Source organism: Cyprinodon tularosa, unplaced genomic scaffold, assembly GCF_016077235.1.
Source record: "Cyprinodon tularosa strain WSP-4 unplaced genomic scaffold, ASM1607723v1 ctg324, whole genome shotgun sequence".
Taxonomy (NCBI): Eukaryota; Metazoa; Chordata; class Actinopteri; order Cyprinodontiformes; family Cyprinodontidae; genus Cyprinodon; species Cyprinodon tularosa.
In genome coordinates, this window is record NW_024039035.1 from 816,643 (window position 1) to 833,451 (window position 16,809).

General features: G+C 36.4%; 2 protein-coding genes across 5 annotated transcripts in view; one reads left to right on the top strand and one right to left on the bottom strand.

The window, feature by feature from the left end:
* The window catches only part of ptprna (protein tyrosine phosphatase receptor type Na), a 33,159-nt gene extending 28,083 nt beyond the window's left edge, over window positions 1–5,076 (top strand). The window contains exons 19-24 of the mRNA XM_038293341.1: window positions 965–1,084; window positions 1,249–1,415; window positions 3,412–3,465; window positions 3,550–3,614; window positions 3,988–4,061; window positions 4,169–5,076. Coding sequence (XP_038149269.1) covers window positions 965–1,084; window positions 1,249–1,415; window positions 3,412–3,465; window positions 3,550–3,614; window positions 3,988–4,061; window positions 4,169–4,240 — 552 coding nt within the window. The 3' untranslated portion in view covers window positions 4,241–5,076. The remainder of the gene's footprint in view (window positions 1–964; window positions 1,085–1,248; window positions 1,416–3,411; window positions 3,466–3,549; window positions 3,615–3,987; window positions 4,062–4,168) is intronic.
* Window positions 4,296–15,542, bottom strand: dnajb2 (DnaJ heat shock protein family (Hsp40) member B2). 4 transcript variants are annotated; one of them, XM_038293345.1, is made up of 10 exons: window positions 15,445–15,542; window positions 13,282–13,391; window positions 12,986–13,039; window positions 12,731–12,844; window positions 12,448–12,522; window positions 11,996–12,128; window positions 11,560–11,630; window positions 9,125–9,397; window positions 6,643–6,716; window positions 4,296–6,401 (listed from the first exon to the last, which is right to left on the bottom strand). In XM_038293345.1, the coding sequence occupies exons 1-9, from the start codon at window positions 15,507–15,509 to the stop codon at window positions 6,688–6,690; spliced, it is 924 nt and encodes a 307-aa protein (XP_038149273.1). In that variant the 5' UTR covers window positions 15,510–15,542; the 3' UTR covers window positions 4,296–6,401; window positions 6,643–6,687. The 4 variants fall into 4 exon arrangements, with proteins under 4 accessions (XP_038149273.1, XP_038149272.1, XP_038149271.1 ...); XM_038293344.1 differs by having other exon boundaries at window positions 4,296–6,507; XM_038293343.1 differs by having other exon boundaries at window positions 4,296–6,514.
* Between the last annotated feature and the right edge of the window lie 1,267 nt (window positions 15,543–16,809).

Here is a 16,809-nt window from a genome sequence, read left to right on the forward strand (position 1 = left end):
AAAAGCATCCAGTTTACATTTAGCCATAAGTCACAAAGGTGAGACAATAAACAAGTGGAAGAAGTTTCTTAATACGGATTATAGCAAATTGAGCATTTTAGCCCACTTGCAAAACTTTTTGTGCCAGAACTAATCCTGCCCAACATGGCAACATCTAAAACAATAAAATGTGTGATTAGATTTTCATTAGAAGGGTTGAGGGAGCTTAAAAAATAAAAACAAACACATAAATGAAAATTTGTAATCCAGTCCCTATGGTGAAGTATTTAAAGTCTTTAACTCTAATGCAGGGGACCCCTGCATTTTCTTAAATTTCTTAAAAAGTATGAATTTAGGACAACAAATGGACATCTCACCTCTCATATTTTTTTATAACCATACCGTTAATCGGTTTCTTTTCATTTAACAACCATTTGTAGGAGCCAGTTATTTTTTTTTGATAATTAACTGAGTTTTTATTTTTTTGTAGATAATCTAATTAAGGTTATTTATTTTTACTTGATTGTTTGATAATTGTTTTGAGATTATGTTGTTGGTTATTTAGTTGTTTCCATGTTTACAGTTAGTTATGCAGCAATTTGGATGAATTAAGTTTATAAATAGGCTGTTAATGGTAGGACCAGCATGCAGTGGGCGTATGTTTTTTAACAGCGTAGGAGAAGCATGGAAGAAATGTTTGTCATTTTTGTTTTCTCGCTTAAGGAGAAATTAACCACAAAACTAAAGGACTTTAACTGGAAAATTTATTCCTTTTTGCCTGCATAAATTACTTGTCCATGGTGCATCTGTGGCCCTTGTGGATTTTTTTTGTGTTGTCAAGGCTGGGCTCCAACAGCTATGCATTACATTATTCTGTTTTTTTTTGTGTGTTTTTTTTTAGGCATTTGTGGACAAACAGAAAAAAAATAACATTTCACATATTGTAAACCATATCCATAACCAGTGTGATCTTATTGATATGTAGATGGTTTGGGAGAATGGCTGCACAGTAATCGTGATGATGACGGCTCTGGTGGAAGATGGAGAAAAGCAAAGTGAAAGATACTGGCCCGATGAAGGTTCTTCACTCTATCACATTTATGAGGTTTGTCTTTTCGGCCACATCTCTTAATTACATGATGGGGAATCCCAAAGAAAAATTAGAACAATGGTTATTCTATTTTTGAAATATAAACATTTATTGTGATGTTTGGAAAATTAAAATGTTATCTTTCTTCTTTGTCCTGCTTGTGTCTTTCTCTTATACAGGTGAATCTGGTATCAGAGCATATCTGGTGTAAGGACTTCCTGGTGCGCAGCTTCTACTTAAAGAATGTCCAGACACAGGAGACGAGAACATTGACACAGTTTCATTTGCTTAGTTGGCCTGGTGATGGTATTCCCACTTCTACAAGACCGCTGCTCGACTTTCGCAGGTAGAGAGGCTGGGCTCTCCACCTAGTTTATACTTAACTCTGTTCCATATAACTCAATCGTTTTCTACAAATACAGAGAACTTCAGTTTGTGTAATGCTGCATTTAAATCCTTTTTCAAGTCAGTACTTTTATTTCACGCCTTCTGAGTTAGAGACGGTCAAATAAGTCTTTGTTGTCCTTACTTCATCTCCCATCCATTAATCACCTTGGCTCCCTCTCCCTCTCTCCCAGTGTGCAGGTTGATAGGTTTGTATTTTAACATCTCCCAGTGTCATTTTTGTGGTTTGCAGCTAGTACTCTGGCTCCAGTTGCATAGTCACAAAAATGAGCATTGGCAGGTGTGACTGGCTGCTGCAGGCTTCTCCCTCTCCTGCTGTCCTATCCCCACATCTATCTTAGAAAACGTAACATGCCCCCTCATTGTCTCCCTCATCATCACTTTTATGGGTCCTTTCACAGATTTCCATATTTTCTTTCCTCCTGCTTCCTTGAATTCATTTTAGCAATGATCCAAATGAAACTAAACCTGCCTAAGGAGCCGCTGTGTGCTCAGTTCCTTGCTAAAGTTTTTTTACACATTGATTTTTAAATATTCAAACCATAAGCATTGTGTTTAATTGGGGTTTTTGTGATAGAACAATACAAAGTACAGTATAACTGTTGCATCAAACAGCAAACTATTTGTTTTTTTTTATTATATTTTCCTTGCAAAAATTCCAGTGCAATCTATTTATTTTACAAGTCCCGGAATTTATAAATATGAATAGGATTTTTCTTAAATGAGCAGTTTCTCACAAACTCCACTGTGATGACCAAACAAAACATACAGGTCAGGGATAAAGTTTAAGAAAGATTTATTTAAAAAAAATTATAAGTTATGAGAAAATATCCACAAAAGCGGTTTTAAATCGGAGGCAAAGCGGTGAAGTTTTTTCTGAAGACGATTCAACACATATCCAGGAATCTTTGTCAATTCTGTAGGCTCACACTACAACTAAGACCTTTATTTACTTTATAGCAGAAGATTCCTCAAACCCTCTATAAAAATTGTAAAGGATATGACACAGCTACAAACATGGTAAAACATGTATTCCACATGTAAACTAATACGATGAGAGTTAAGAGCATCAATCAGAAGAGAAACCAAGAGGCCAAAGTCTCAGGTTGATATGGCAAAGACTTGTCTTACATTCCATAACCTGTAGTTTACCATTAAATACTTGCCATGTATTGGACAAAGTGACCATATCAGATTAGATCATTTATTTCACTTTTTTGGCCTATATATAAAACCCTCAATTGTGGTGAAAAATATTGTAGGGCAACTTTAAATGTAAACCTACTTTAGGATCTGAGACTTGAGACTGAGAAGCTGATTCTGTTTCCAACTGGAAAACAATCTCAAGCAGACAGTCAGGTATACAACTAGTTGGGTTAAACCAAACTATTCATTTGTTGGAATGGCACTGTCTATACCTAGCGCAAAATCCCATTTAAGATACCTTGGCAGGACTTGAAGAAGGAATTGTTACATATCTCTCTCGCGCTCTCAAGATCTTGAGCTTTTTTTTCTACAGACAAATAGCTAAACTTCAAAGGTGCAAAGCTGCTTAACATTCAGCTTTAAGTGCTTTGAAAGGTTGTTCAACTAATTGACTGATTATGTATTTATGCCACAATTCTCACATTGCTGTTTGAAAACCATGTGTAAAAGTCGTGTAATTACTTTCTGCTGTGTGTTATTCAGTAGGCTATCACAAGAAATCCCAATAAATCACAGTGATGTCATGTCTTCTATAAAATGTGAAAAAAAGAAAAACTCAGGTGGTAAATTTGCAAGGCCCCATACAAAGCATACATTTAATGATCTTCTAGCAGATTTCACCTTGTATGTGTACTGTACCTGCTTCTATCCTCTTTTTCAAAATAATTCTATAAGGTTCATCTTTTTTAATAAGGTTTTTTTTTTCCTTTACTGTTGTTTGTTCTTTTCAGGAAGGTGAATAAATGCTACCGAGGTCGATCCTGCCCTATCATTGTGCACTGCAGGTACAAAAAAATGACCTATCAATATACAGCATAAATGTTTCAACTTTATTGAAAACAGTTTGTTTTCTTCTCTGGTCATTGCAGTGATGGAACAAGCAGGGCTGGCACATACATTCTCATTGACATGGTGCTGAATCGCATGGCTAAAGGTGAGTCTCTCACACACCCACACACACACTTTATATCATGTGTGTAAAATGTTTAATAAAACATTTTAAAAACGCAGTTGTGATCGAGTTAACTTATCTAAGGATGTAGTTGACATTTAGCGACAGAAGAGGGGGCTGTTGTACCTAATATTAGTGGAGGTAACTCCATGAACTATTGGAGAAAATCAGTTTATTTATTTGATTTATTTGAAAAGGGTCAACTTAAATTGAGTCATTGCAGAGTTTTATAACTAAAGCGCTATTACAGTATCAAATGTAAATAATGAATAATACCAATTAAAACAGCTTTATAACATCATAAATATATTCCACTGCCTGATACAGATGCTATCCCTTTTCCTCTTGCTATTAGGGGTGAAGGAGATTGATATCGCAGCCACACTGGAGCACATCAGAGACCAGAGGCCTGGACTGGTTCGCACCAAGGTACCAGCTGTTTTCTCTTATTTTCTGCATGTTTCTTCTTGCTTTTACAAACTTTATGGCTAAAGTTAATCAAAACCAAAATGCTTTCCTTCACTCCTCTTGTTCAGGACCAGTTTGAGTTTGCGCTGACAGCCGTTGCTGAGGAGGTGAACGCCATTTTGAAAGCTCTGCCACAGTGAGATCCAGCAGTTGAGGAACATGGCCACCAGACATGGAGGCACCTCAATATACATGTTTCAAAGGAAATATTTATTGGATCTCTTTGATCTAGGTGCAGACAAGGGTATACACAGTCACAGAAATGTAGAGCCTCATTTTTTGTTTCATATATTATTCTTTAAAGCTTTTTTTCAGCTTAATATAATGAGGTGGTGGCTTGTTTCTGATAGGCTGCAGATGGGACCACATTTATTCATAATTATACCACAAACGTAAAAGCTACCCACCTGATTACAAAAGGATGCAGCCATAAAACATAAAATTCAAACATTTGTGCCTGTCTGAATACAGGTTTATGCTTTACAAAAGAGGAGACAATATACCTCCCTGTGACCATGAAGTCTAAATCTCAGTGCCCGCTGGATAACACAGACGTTTTGCTGCATTGATAAGTAGACCAACATACATTAAAACCAAATGTCTATACATTCACCTTACTAAGTCAACGTGAAAGTAGTTTATTTTAAATCTTTGGATGTGGTTGTGTCAAGTGTCAATGTTGTCGATTTGTTTTTTTTACCCTGAGGCTGTGTCTTTGGCTTAAAGATGTAAGTTCCTCTCTGGCTCTGATTCTTTTAGTGATGGATGCCTTCTATTGGCATCAACAAATCTACCTATTTCCACCCAAGATGTTGCTTTCTTCATACTCTTTTGCCATCTTAGTCAATGTGATTAATGTAAATAATTCACGCTGATGGTTGTTTATTTCATGTAGCAGACAAATAGAAAATATCTATAAAAATGTATTTTTGACTTGATCTTAATAAATTTGTGATGTGATGCAGCAGAAGAAAATGATTCCTGTGTTGTTGGTTTTATTTTATAGTATGATTTAAATAATTGTGCATTTTTTATTTTCATTTATAATTAATGTTTTAATATTTGAACGATTATTAAGAGTAATAAGCGATACAATTATTAGTCTTGCAACTGTTCTTTGGTTTCTATACAGCTTTCAATTCGTGATACGGACTTGCTGAATTTGCTTACTTTGTGCGTTTCCAATAGAATAAAGATCCTTAACTCAGAGGCAGTGTCCGAATGTCCGCTCTAACCACTATATAGTGATTACGACATTTTAGATGAGTGGTTGAATGTCTAGTAGAAGAAAAGGTAGTGGACTCTACATTTCTCACAATGCGCCTTGAAAAGTGATCATCCATGGTCACTAGACAAGCAGATATATCCCGGAATGCTTTGCGAGGAGAGTTCTCCTTACAAAGCATCATGGGCCCAGCTACCCAACAGCGGTGACAAATAACAAAGATGCTGCAGGTAAAGTGCAGGGAGGTGGAGTCACGTGGCCAACAGGGAACGAAAAGCCGTGATCATCTGTCCGAACGGTAAGTTAACTGACTTGACTATATAGTACACTATATAGTCCCTGCTCTATATAGTGACTTAGGAATTTAGGGGTTAGAGTGTACGTTCGGACACAGCCAGAGATCCCCAAAATGTTGAGTTTTCAACTCCAGTGTGTTTCATTACAGAGGTTGAGAGCTCAAAGCAAAAAAAGACAAAAAAAAAAAAAGCAACTTTGCTGTACCAAATGTAGCTTTCCCGTTATTTGATGAAAGTATGGACCAGTCTCTCGTTCTCATGAGCAACCAGTAGACAATGTCTCAGTTAGTTGTACAATTTCTCTGACCTCATTTTCAAACACCTTACAAATTCTGAAAAAGCATTCATTCAGCATCCATGACTTAGATCTTCCTTTCTAAAGAGTGCTAGGTACCGATAAAGATACCGACCTTTTGAGTTTCTAATAAGCATCCCAGGGAAAATCAAGTTCAGACTGATTCTGGTCAAGAGACAATTTCTCATTGTATGTGTCATTATCATTCTCGAAACAATTGGAGGATTAACACAAATTTAATCAAAGTGGAAAGAGAGAAAGTCTTTATTTCCTCTGTTTCATGTTTTGAAAATATATTTCAGAATTTGTGCAACATTTTGAATGAGTAAATATAATTTCCTATTCTTTGAATACGATTTTAATATATTTTGTACCTGTTTTCCAAAGCAAAGCTTAAAAAATATTCACAATCTTTTGTCGCACACATATCTCCGTCCTTGGCTGTCAAAATATTTCCAGTTACTCTTCTTTCGCTTTCTGAAAAGCTATAAACAGAAAAGAAACACAAAGCAACAAATACAAAGTTTTCAAGGTTTCATTCTGAGACAGAACACATCATGGCGAGAGAAAGTGCATTGTAGCGAGTATGACCTTAGACCTGCAAAAAACAGATGTTAAAAAATGACGTTACAGTTTATCTTGAGATGGGATAGAATCTATATGGGGACGGATAAGAAGGAGAAAAAAATATGTTCAGGATGCCGCAGTGTCACAATGGTTCTTTACCTCGGGGTGGGGCTTAAGCGCACAGAGCAGCATGAGCCAATCAGGTTAGCTTGTGAAGGCCTTGAAGTCTGAGTCTGAAACAGGAAGTAGGAAGTATGAGACAAGGGTTTAAGTTATGCCATAAGATTAGAACCAGATACACTTGTTTTTTAACCGATTATGTATTTATAGCGAAAATACATATCAGCTTGAGTCAGGATTTAATCAAACATATCTGACTAAAGTAGGACAAATATCAATAATACTAGAACAAGATTAATGAGAAAGTGAGGCAATAGAATTCTGAAAAAAAAAAAAAACGAACTCCTCTTTATGCTCAATCTTTATTAGTTATCAGTTTATTAAATTGAAAAATAACACATGGTAGTGCAAGGTAGTACAATATTTTAAGTCAATCAATATATATGTATATAAAACAATCCATCTATTCATATTTGCTCTTATGTCCGCTTCACATTATTAGTAAAGAGGAGGAATTATCTGTAATTCATATTTCCATAATTTAAATCTCATTTGCCAGGGACAGAAATCGTATTGTTTAAATCAATATGCATCATTAAACATATCAGGTTGTAAGGAATTATGGCACATCAACTTTCTGCTGCTTCAGCAGTCCAGAAAACAAGTTTTGTCAAAAATGTACTTTAAACACTACACAATACTAGTAATAATTTGATTTGAATGCTTTTGGGATTTGGCAACAACTTGGCTTTCTAAAGTTCCAGAATTAGTTTTTACAAAACAAACAACAACCCTGTTTCACAGATAGTGTTTCACCACTTAACAATAATTTTTATGTCCTTAGAGGTCTGAAACGAGGCCTTTTTAACTGAGACACCAGCATTCATTGCAAGAGTCCCCCGCCACACACACACACACACACACACACACACACACAAACAAAAAAAAGCTGCTTGTACCTATCAGACTCCTACATATAAATGCAACAAACACACAGCACTGTTACTGTAGTATAAGTAATGTGCAAATAGAGTGCAATGGTGAGAGCAGTGCAAAAAAATTAAGAGGGGAAAAAGGCTGAGATTTGGTGCCTGAACTTTAACTTATCTAGTGCAATTTTTTTTTTACTTGTTTATTATTTCTTATATAGAAAGCACAATCATAATAAATTTGCTTTTTATTAATTCATTTGTGAGTAAGGGTGCTTTTATCTAAAGGAACTTAGAAACGGGTAAACATTGTGAATTCATGTAGGATTTTAACCTCTTGTCAAAGGTCACTAGTGTGGAAAAAACAGGAATATTAGGAATAGAAGGTGTGACCTTTAGTTTAGTCACTGGTTCAATTGTTGGCCAAAAGATTACACTTTGGTCTCATCTGAATAGAGCAATCCTTTGCATTGCCGTGTCCCTTCCAGTCTAGGTCTAGAAAACATTAAAACTAAAACAGTTCAGGGTGTACTTTTTAAAGGCACTGCACATTTAACAACACAGTTCTTAAAAAATGTATTCAGCACCAGTACATAAATATAAAGTATTCCTAACTCCATAATGTGTGCTTTGAATAACTAGATTTTCCATTAATGTTGGTCAGGTACTTACAGAAGACATCTTTAATCAAAGATAAGAACTTCCACTGAAAGCCTTGTGACATACTTTTTGATTTGAATCACTTGCTTGAGACAGGCATGGGTTTGGCACAGTTTGTGGCAGGGTTCTCAAAGACTCAAACTCTCAAAGATACACTGAGAGAGGCACACATATACATTTTACTTTGATTCGGCATTTTCTTTAAACTAACCGATCTGTTCAATCTATTTCTCTATAACACCAACCTGCTATACCTTAGAAGTGATGCATTTCAAACCGTCTCTCTGAAACCAAAGCTGACTTCAATCCAAACTTACCTCCATTTCTAACAATCTGCAAAAACTTTAAAAAAAACTCAAAGCGGTTATTTTCTAGGTTCCTACTCATTCCACCTGTCTACTCAGACATTCTCTCCATTTCAAAACAATCATTCATTGTTCTTTTGCAAGTAAGAATTCAAAAATATTTTTATCACCTTATGTGCATAATTCAATATTGCATACTGTTAGCAAACAGCTGCCAGACCTTTAGGTAAAGAATCATTTTTGCATGTACTATAATTTGTGGCTGTAAGCTGACACCATGCTAAGAGGAAGGGGAGCCTTCCTAGATATGCAATGGACCATGCTATAACACAACACACCCACACCTGTTCTTTTTCACACTCCCTTCTGATGTTTTTGCCACTGGTTTGACCTTTTCTTCAGTCGACAGTGTAGTGGGAGCAGCTGTAGCTGGCTCTCTGGTTCCATTCTGCTTTGTTTCAGAGCTAGCTCCAGAACTTGTGCTAACTTTAAAGTGCCCCTCATCACCTTTTCCCTCTCCAACTACTTTGTACGCACTGGACAGATGAACAGTTTGTCCATTAACAAGCCCTTCTACTGTGTTGCCCCCAGTTTTAGTATGTTTGGTTCTGCCCCTGCCCACAGCACCTGGTATGAAGTTGGTAGCACCGGCTCGCTGCTGCCCTTCCATTTCTGACAGGCTACATGCCAAAGCCATCTGAAGGTCTTCATCTTCTTCTTCATCCTCACTGTCATCCACATGGTTATAAAAGGGAGCTGCGCTAAATGACCGATGTGCAGGCGCAGTGCTGTGACGGTCGGAGTGATAGGGTGATCCATTCAGGAGCTGTGGTTTCTGAGCGGACTGGTGTCCTTCTCTTCTACTCAGCTCAAGTGCAAGAGCCATTTCGTCCTCCACACCTATGAAAAACACATATAAAGACATTTCTCTGTTTGTTAAACACATATTAAAACAAACTGAATCCCTGATTACATAATATTAGTCTAAATGTTATATATAGCAGTGAATAAACAATGGCTGAACAAATAACACTACTTTAACCATCATAGTTAGAGAAATCTTTGCATTTCAGAAGATTTGTGCTATTTAACGTAAATAGAGTTTTATTGTCTACAAACCTAAGCCTGAAGCAAACATGTGAACAGAAATGCATATGTGGAAAAGGACTGTTGTTCAAATAATTATTTAAACTTTATGCTAAGGGATTTGCTTATACGGTAACTGTTCAACACTGAAAGTAAAGGGGGACACTAGCTGTGTGTTCTTACTGGCGCCACCAGCTGGACTAAAGGTGTAGTGGAGTGTCTGAATGTGACGGGGCTTTAAGAGAGAGACCTCTGAGGTCTGTTTCACACTGCAGTTTCAACAATATTTTGTTCAAACCCATAATTCTGGATTGATCCAGCCTGAGGTTGGAAACTGATTTTTTTACTTTCCCATCGGCTGGTATGGAGTTAGTTTAATGAATCCTAAGCACATCCACTCAAGAGTCAAGTGTGTGCATAACAACTATTAAAAGTCATCATCAGTGGAGCCCTGATTGAATGAATCACCACAACAACAGGCCAGAGGAAGTTTGCTCATGTCACACCACTGGAACTAGAGATTTGAATGCAGGCTTATGGGGATTTGGAACATTTGTTTGGGCCACTCTATAAGCCTGGAAATGAAACGCTACTCCAGACATTTTGAATTGAGAAAGCTTCCTGGATGGGAAGCAAAATGTCTTCAAACTTGAAAAAAATTCCAGTGGTTTATTTTTTAATTTTCTTAACCTTTTTGGAATGACTATGACCTGAATGACTGAGAATCTTTACCAGCAGAGTTGGAACATGTTTTTAAAAGAAAGAGCTACAGCTCTACAGCTGCAGAGTAGAGGGAGGTTCCATTGGAGAAGGTTGTTAATTGATGATGAATACGTTTATATGTAGTCCAGTATGGCAGGCCATTTTGACATTTATTTAAAGTGTTCTCCTCCTACATTTGTAGATCACTTAAATAGTCAGAACTGTAATAACAGATTTCTAATTTAATTTTTTGTCAGCAAAAACTGAATTTATGAATGTTTAAAAAACAAAATTGTGCTGTAGATATTAAGCTTCAGATACCTAGAAATGTTTACACATTTTAATTGGCCGTTTCGATATTTATCAGCTTGGCTGAATGTTTGTTTCTGAAATCAGAAATACATATTCAGTCAAACTCATAAATGTCCAAAGGGCCTGTCTGTTGTAACCACAATAACATTATCTAGTTTACAACTTGATTGGTAGTCGGTGTTGGCACTAACGCGTTATTAGGTAACACGTTACAAGAATGGCACAAAGCCACTGACTCAGTGACCTTTCATAAAAAGTGCTCACTGAAGGTTAAATGTTTCTGTGATTTGTTTATTCTGTTTTGGAACAAAGACTAGGAGCGTTGGTTAGAAGCCTCAGCCTCTCACGTTATCCTAAGACTGACTGACAGCTGCTGCCTTTAATCAACACATGTTCTTTACTTTCTTAAGGCTATAATTATTGTATGGTTTTCCCTTTTTTTTTCACTCAAGAATACTGGGATTATACTGTCCTGCAAGGGATTTTTTAATTGAAGTCATAAATTCACTATAGTTGAAGACAGATGTGAACTCAAAAGCACAAAATGTTGAAATAAGAGTCAAGGATGTGCACCCATCTGTAAGCAGGATATTTATTCTTTATAAAGTTCCCCCTAATAAATGTGAGCTTTTTTTGATAATTGTTCAGTATATGTCCCATTAAATATAAAAATAATCAAAGTTTGAGGTCTCGTTTCAGGAAGCTTACCAATATGCGTGCCGTATAGCAATGACTTAAGGAAACAGAGGTGATAAATACTCTGCCTTTATCTACAGAAATGCAATATCAATGGTATATTCTGAAGGTCAGATTAAACATCGCAAAATGTGCATTATTCATTTTTAGAAATAGTGAAATGAAAAAAAAATGTTACCTGAGCTTCAAAATGAAGGGATTTTTCACACAAACCTGAAATGATGCATTTCAAATCTATCAGCACTTCATTTTGTAAAGTTTCTTACCATTAATAAGAACCTGCTTTAATACCCCATCTTCTTCAATCTCCACCCTTTCCTGACCGTTCTCCTTTATCCTGCAAGTAATACAAACAAGGATTAGTTTTAGATCCAAGAAATTTTGTATCGATGCACAATATGAAAATCTGGACAGATATCACTGTCTGACATTAATAATCGCTTTATCACCAACAACAGTTATTTACCAATATCTTATATTTTCCTACCATTTGGACACCATAAAGACTAACCACGGTATTGATATAATAAGATACTAATAAGCTTAAAAATGACCAACATTAGCTTATACTTAATCCTGGGAAAATCTTTGAATTTCAGATTGGTGAGTGCGTGGAAGGGACATGGTGAAGCTTTACTTCACTTTTGTGTGTCATGTATTTAAACAGCTGAATCTTTTTTATCTGTTAAGGTTTTCACATACTTCTTAGTGGTGGTGCGTTTCCCATTTACAATGCGAGTAGAGGTAGAAACCGATTTGAAGTTACCCATTCCTCCTCCCATACTCTCCATCGCATCCAAACCACCAAAGGAAGTAGAAAAAGAGCTAAATCCAACTGCAGAAAATGAATAGATTAGAAAACATGAGAGGAAATGTTAATATGACATTTAATTTGTGCAGACCGTCAGAATATAACCAACAACAAGCTGCTGTAGCTGGAAAATTAAGATATAAAGTAAGAAAATTGCTTCAGTAATCCAGAACACTGGCTAAGTAAGAGGTGTGTCATAATAACAATGTTATTAAATTCAATCCCACTGCCTTTTAAGGATTAACCTACTTTTATACAAACTACAGTTATGTAGATAGACTCACTGGAAAGTTATCATGAAATATCTTAATGTTGATAACTTTTTAAGGAATTATGTTTTTACCTCCAGCTGAGGGAAAAGAGAAGAATCGACTGGGGCCCAGGCGAGACTGAGGGACTCCGAATGAAGCAAAGTCATCTGGAGAGATACACAGTTATGTTAGCATCAGTGCAGAAATATGGAAGGAAAGATGTTTAGGAAAGAAATTATGATTTATAAAAACTATGCTTTTCACTACAGACGAGTCCCCTACTTTAATGACCCTTTAATAGGTCTAAATGAATTATATAATTGGAAAGAAAATTTGAAAAGGTATAAAATCAAAAGATAAAGCTGTTTACCATACCAAAAAGGCTAGCAAAAGGATCCTGTCCACCAAAAAACTCTCTGAACACCTCGTCTGGGCTGCGGAATGTGAAGGTAAATCCTGAGAGGTCTGAGAAATCTGCGGTGGAGGAACCTGAGAAAAGTAGATGTCAGAGTAAATGGATATTTTCAAAAATTAATAACTGGGGAAAAATTGTACAATTTTTAGATACAAACTACTGTATTCCAAAGTACATAATAACCACTGATCTTGTATGTGCCTTAGTGTAATTACCTGAGTGTGGCATTTTGTCGTTTCCATATCTGTCATATGCATCGCGTCTGCTCTCTGGTAAAGAGGAAAAAAACAGTAGAACCAATTAGAAGTCATTTTTTTAAATAACATTTTCAACACAGGTTGACACTAGTTGTAAGCTGATAAATCACAAAAACAGAGGTGGCATAACCCTCCATGTCAATAAAATAGCTTTTGTTTTTATACGAAAAGATATATCTTATGTGAAAAAAAAAAAAAAAAGGTTTGTAGAGCATTAACAACTCAGCGACACAAATATTTAAATTGGGACTTACTGTCAGACAGAACTTCATAGGCCTCTGCAAGTTCTTTAAACTTCTTCTCTGCCTCTTCCTTGTTGTCCGGATTTTTATCTGGATGCCATTTCAGAGCCAGTTTCCGGTACCTTCACCCAGAGTTGCAAAAACAATTATTATCAAATATAAACATCACATTCAGATCATATTCTGTACTGTCTACACCTAACACATCTCATCAATGTTAAAGAACAGGAAAGGAAAAAAATAGTAAACAGAGAAAAACTGTTTGTTTTTTTTATATACTAATTATTTTACACAATACTTTCTATGGCCAAACTAATTTATTAAAATGTATAATGGTGGGTGCTCATCTGTAACAGAAACTTTTGCCATCAGAAACTGAGTTTGAATTACCCAGAGTGTATCTTTGGGAACTTCAAATCAAAATCTATTGGGTTGAAAGTGAATTTCACCAAATTTAAACTGTATTTAATAATGTGAATTTTCTTTCCAATTATATAATACAGTTATTTGAAAAAGGTCGTGATTTTAATCTGAATTACTTTTCTCTGGAACTGTACTTCAGTGTATTTAAAACTAAGTTTTGACAAATTTCATTTTCACTTGCTGTAGAAGGTAAAATTAATTGAAATTTAGAAATGAAATTAGGTTCTACTAATTTTATAAAGTCTGCTTTTTTTTCCCTGGCCACGCATCTGGGTCCTTGAGAAAGACCAGAGTAATCAAACCCAGGTTGACATTGTGCTTAAGGTGAAGCCATGTGACTGCTTAGACCTGGAGAAGTGGTAGCTTGGTGGATTCACTGCATTATAACAATTGACAAGCAGCAATATGCTAAGGACTGTATAACATTTGTTACATAGCTGGGCTAACTGTAACAGCTATGCTACTTGTTGCTGATAGTTTAAGATGGTAGATTAGCATAGTACAACAGGTTGTGCATCTTCAGTATAGTTCCCCTTGTGGCTCCACATCCTTGGACCATGTGTCAAACTCGTGGGTTGTATGACGTGATAACACAACAGCTAATCTATTGTATCAACAGTAACATGTAGTGACATTTGTTTACCTGGCATTTTTTATGCGTGTAATAAATTTAATGCAAACCTGAACATTTTGCTGCTAGTCATGTGAAATTATGCGAATCTGTGTTCAGTTACTCTGGTTTTTCTCAAGGACACAGATGTGGAGCACAAATAATTCAGAACTGAAATTGAATTGTAGAACTGAAGGTTAAATTTGTCTGAATTTTTCAATGCAATAAAATACAATGTAATTCTAACCAGTATATTTCATTTCAAATTTTCCATATATAGGTTTACTCTGGGCAATTTAAATTCTGATCATAGAGGTTTCTGCCCATATATTTCTAGTCTTTACAAAAAAAATGTGTGCATCATTTACTCATATTTTTGAAATTAAAACAAAGAATTAAACAAATCTTTTAAGTTTGTCAAACCTAAATGACCTGGTTGTCACAGTCTTGGTTTTGTTATGTTTATTTAGAGTATTCAGTTTTACTTTGCTCCTTGTTTTAGTGTTTAATTATTATTTTGTTGTTTTCTTGTTAGTTCCTGTCTTCCAGGTTTTCCATTTGTTGTCCTCTGCTGCCCTCTTGTGTCCTCTTTCCCTAGCTCTGTTTTCTGCTCTGTCCTCACCTGTTTCCAATCCTCTCGTTAGCCCTCTCTTTGTCTCTGTCCCCTTTAAAAGCCCTCCCTCTTCAGTTCCTGTTTGCTGGATCCTCGTCTAACGTCTGTCTGCTTACCTCATCTCTCCCTGGCTCCTAAAGTTTGGTTTCCCCTGATGTCTTCTTGGTTCTGGTTTGTTTGTTATTTTTGTTGGATTTTTTGATTCCTGCCTCTGTACCAGTGGACCTCATTAAACCCACCTAAATTCACCTCTGCCTACTTGCCTCAATCCAACACCAAATAGTGACACTGGTAGTTTTTGTAAAAACGTGATTATACCAAAGAGCTATTAATCAGCTTCCTTTGAACCTCTGTGATATCACTATAGTATAGAAAGGCTTAAATTGTTTCTTTTAATAATTTTTTTTTTTTTTTGCAAATTTTTTTAAGCCTTTTCATAAAGTTTAATTTTAATTACATTTTCTCTCCTTATTGGGATGTTTTAAATAGCTTTATAAATCATTGAATAAAATGATCTTGTGGTACTTACGCCTTCTTGATTTCATCTTGAGAGGCATTCCGGGGGACTCCCAGGACACTGTAATAGTCCACCATGTCCCTTCCACGCACTCACTAATCTGAAATTCAAAGATTTTCCCAGGATTCATTTGGGCTGAATGGATTTCTGCTTATGGTTAATTTCAATGAAGACTGTTACAGCAGAATCAACTGATTTAAGGCAGCTAAAGACATTTTTCTAACAATAACGTTTTGTAATAGTAAAGATAACATAAAAAACACAATACTATACATGAAAATGTAGAATAAATATTTAAGTTTACAATAAAACTTGGTGATCAAAACTTCAAACTTATGCTGCAATATCTTTTTTCAATTAATGCTAAAGCAAGAGATAATCATGCATCAGATCTCTAAAACACAATTAGTCAAAGTTGTTGTTTTATTTTTGTTTTCCATGCTAAATAATAGAAAAGAAAATCCTAATTAAAGCCACAAGTGGCATTGGGCGGCCCTCGCAGCTCGCACCGCCTGGTATGTCGCGACCGCGGGAACCAAGCGACCTCCACCTCCACGCTCCTTCCCATCCTATGCTCCTGCTCTTCAGCCTATGCCTGCTGCTGCTTCTCTTATCCTCCCCCTCCTTCTCGTTCTGCTGCTGCCACTGTTTCTCATCCCCCTCCTCCTCCAGCTTCTCCTCATCTTCCTCATCCTCCTGCTAATGGAGCTTCTCCTCATCATCCTCCTGCTTCTGCTTATCTTCCTGTGTCTCCTTCTCCTCCTGCTGTCACTCTTGCTGTATCTCCTTCTCATCCTGCTGTCGCTCTTGCTGCATCTCCTTCTCCTCATCCTGCTGATGCTCTTTCTCTTTATCCCCTGCCTACTGCTGCTTCTCCTGATCCTCTTCATCCTCCTTATCCTGCTTCATTTAATCCTCCTCCATTCTCCTTCTGCTGTTTCTCATCCTAATCATCCTCCTCCCCCTGTGCTCCTTGTCTGCATATTTTTTCTTCCTGCTGCTGCTCTCACTGCATCTCCTACTGCTGTTTGTTTCTCATCCTCACTATCCTTCTCCTCCTCCTAAAAGCATGGCTTTGGATGACTGGAGTTAACAGTTTGATGCTTAGCCACGCCCACATGCTCCCATGTAGAATAATAATTTTGATAACTTTTAATTTGCTATGAATTATAGTCCATGCAAAGTGAATCTGAAGTCTATGTCTTAAAGAAAAAAAAAAGCCCTTCCCTCAGATATGTCATGACCTAAAAAAAGAAAATGGTATCTTTGATCCAAAATGGCCCATTTCTTGTTGGGTGTGGACCATGACTCCAATATACTTTTTTGAACATCGTGTTCGCTATACAAATTTAATAATCCTTAATAAAAGCAGGCTGA

What these genes read in the sequence shown, in the direction of transcription:
- dnajb2 (XM_038293342.1), bottom strand. Translation starts at nt 15,509, where the DNA reads ATGGTGGACTATTACAGTGTCCTGGGAGTCCCCCGGAATGCCTCTCAA. An exon ending in CAAGATGAAATCAAGAAGGC is followed by an intron (nt 13,392 to 15,444) that starts GTAAGTACCACA and finishes CTCTGGGTGAAG; the next exon opens with GTACCGGAAACTGGCTCTGA. An exon ending in AAACGCACCACCACTAAGAA is followed by an intron (nt 11,631 to 11,995) that starts GTATGTGAAAAC and finishes TATTACTTGCAG; the next exon opens with GATAAAGGAGAACGGTCAGG.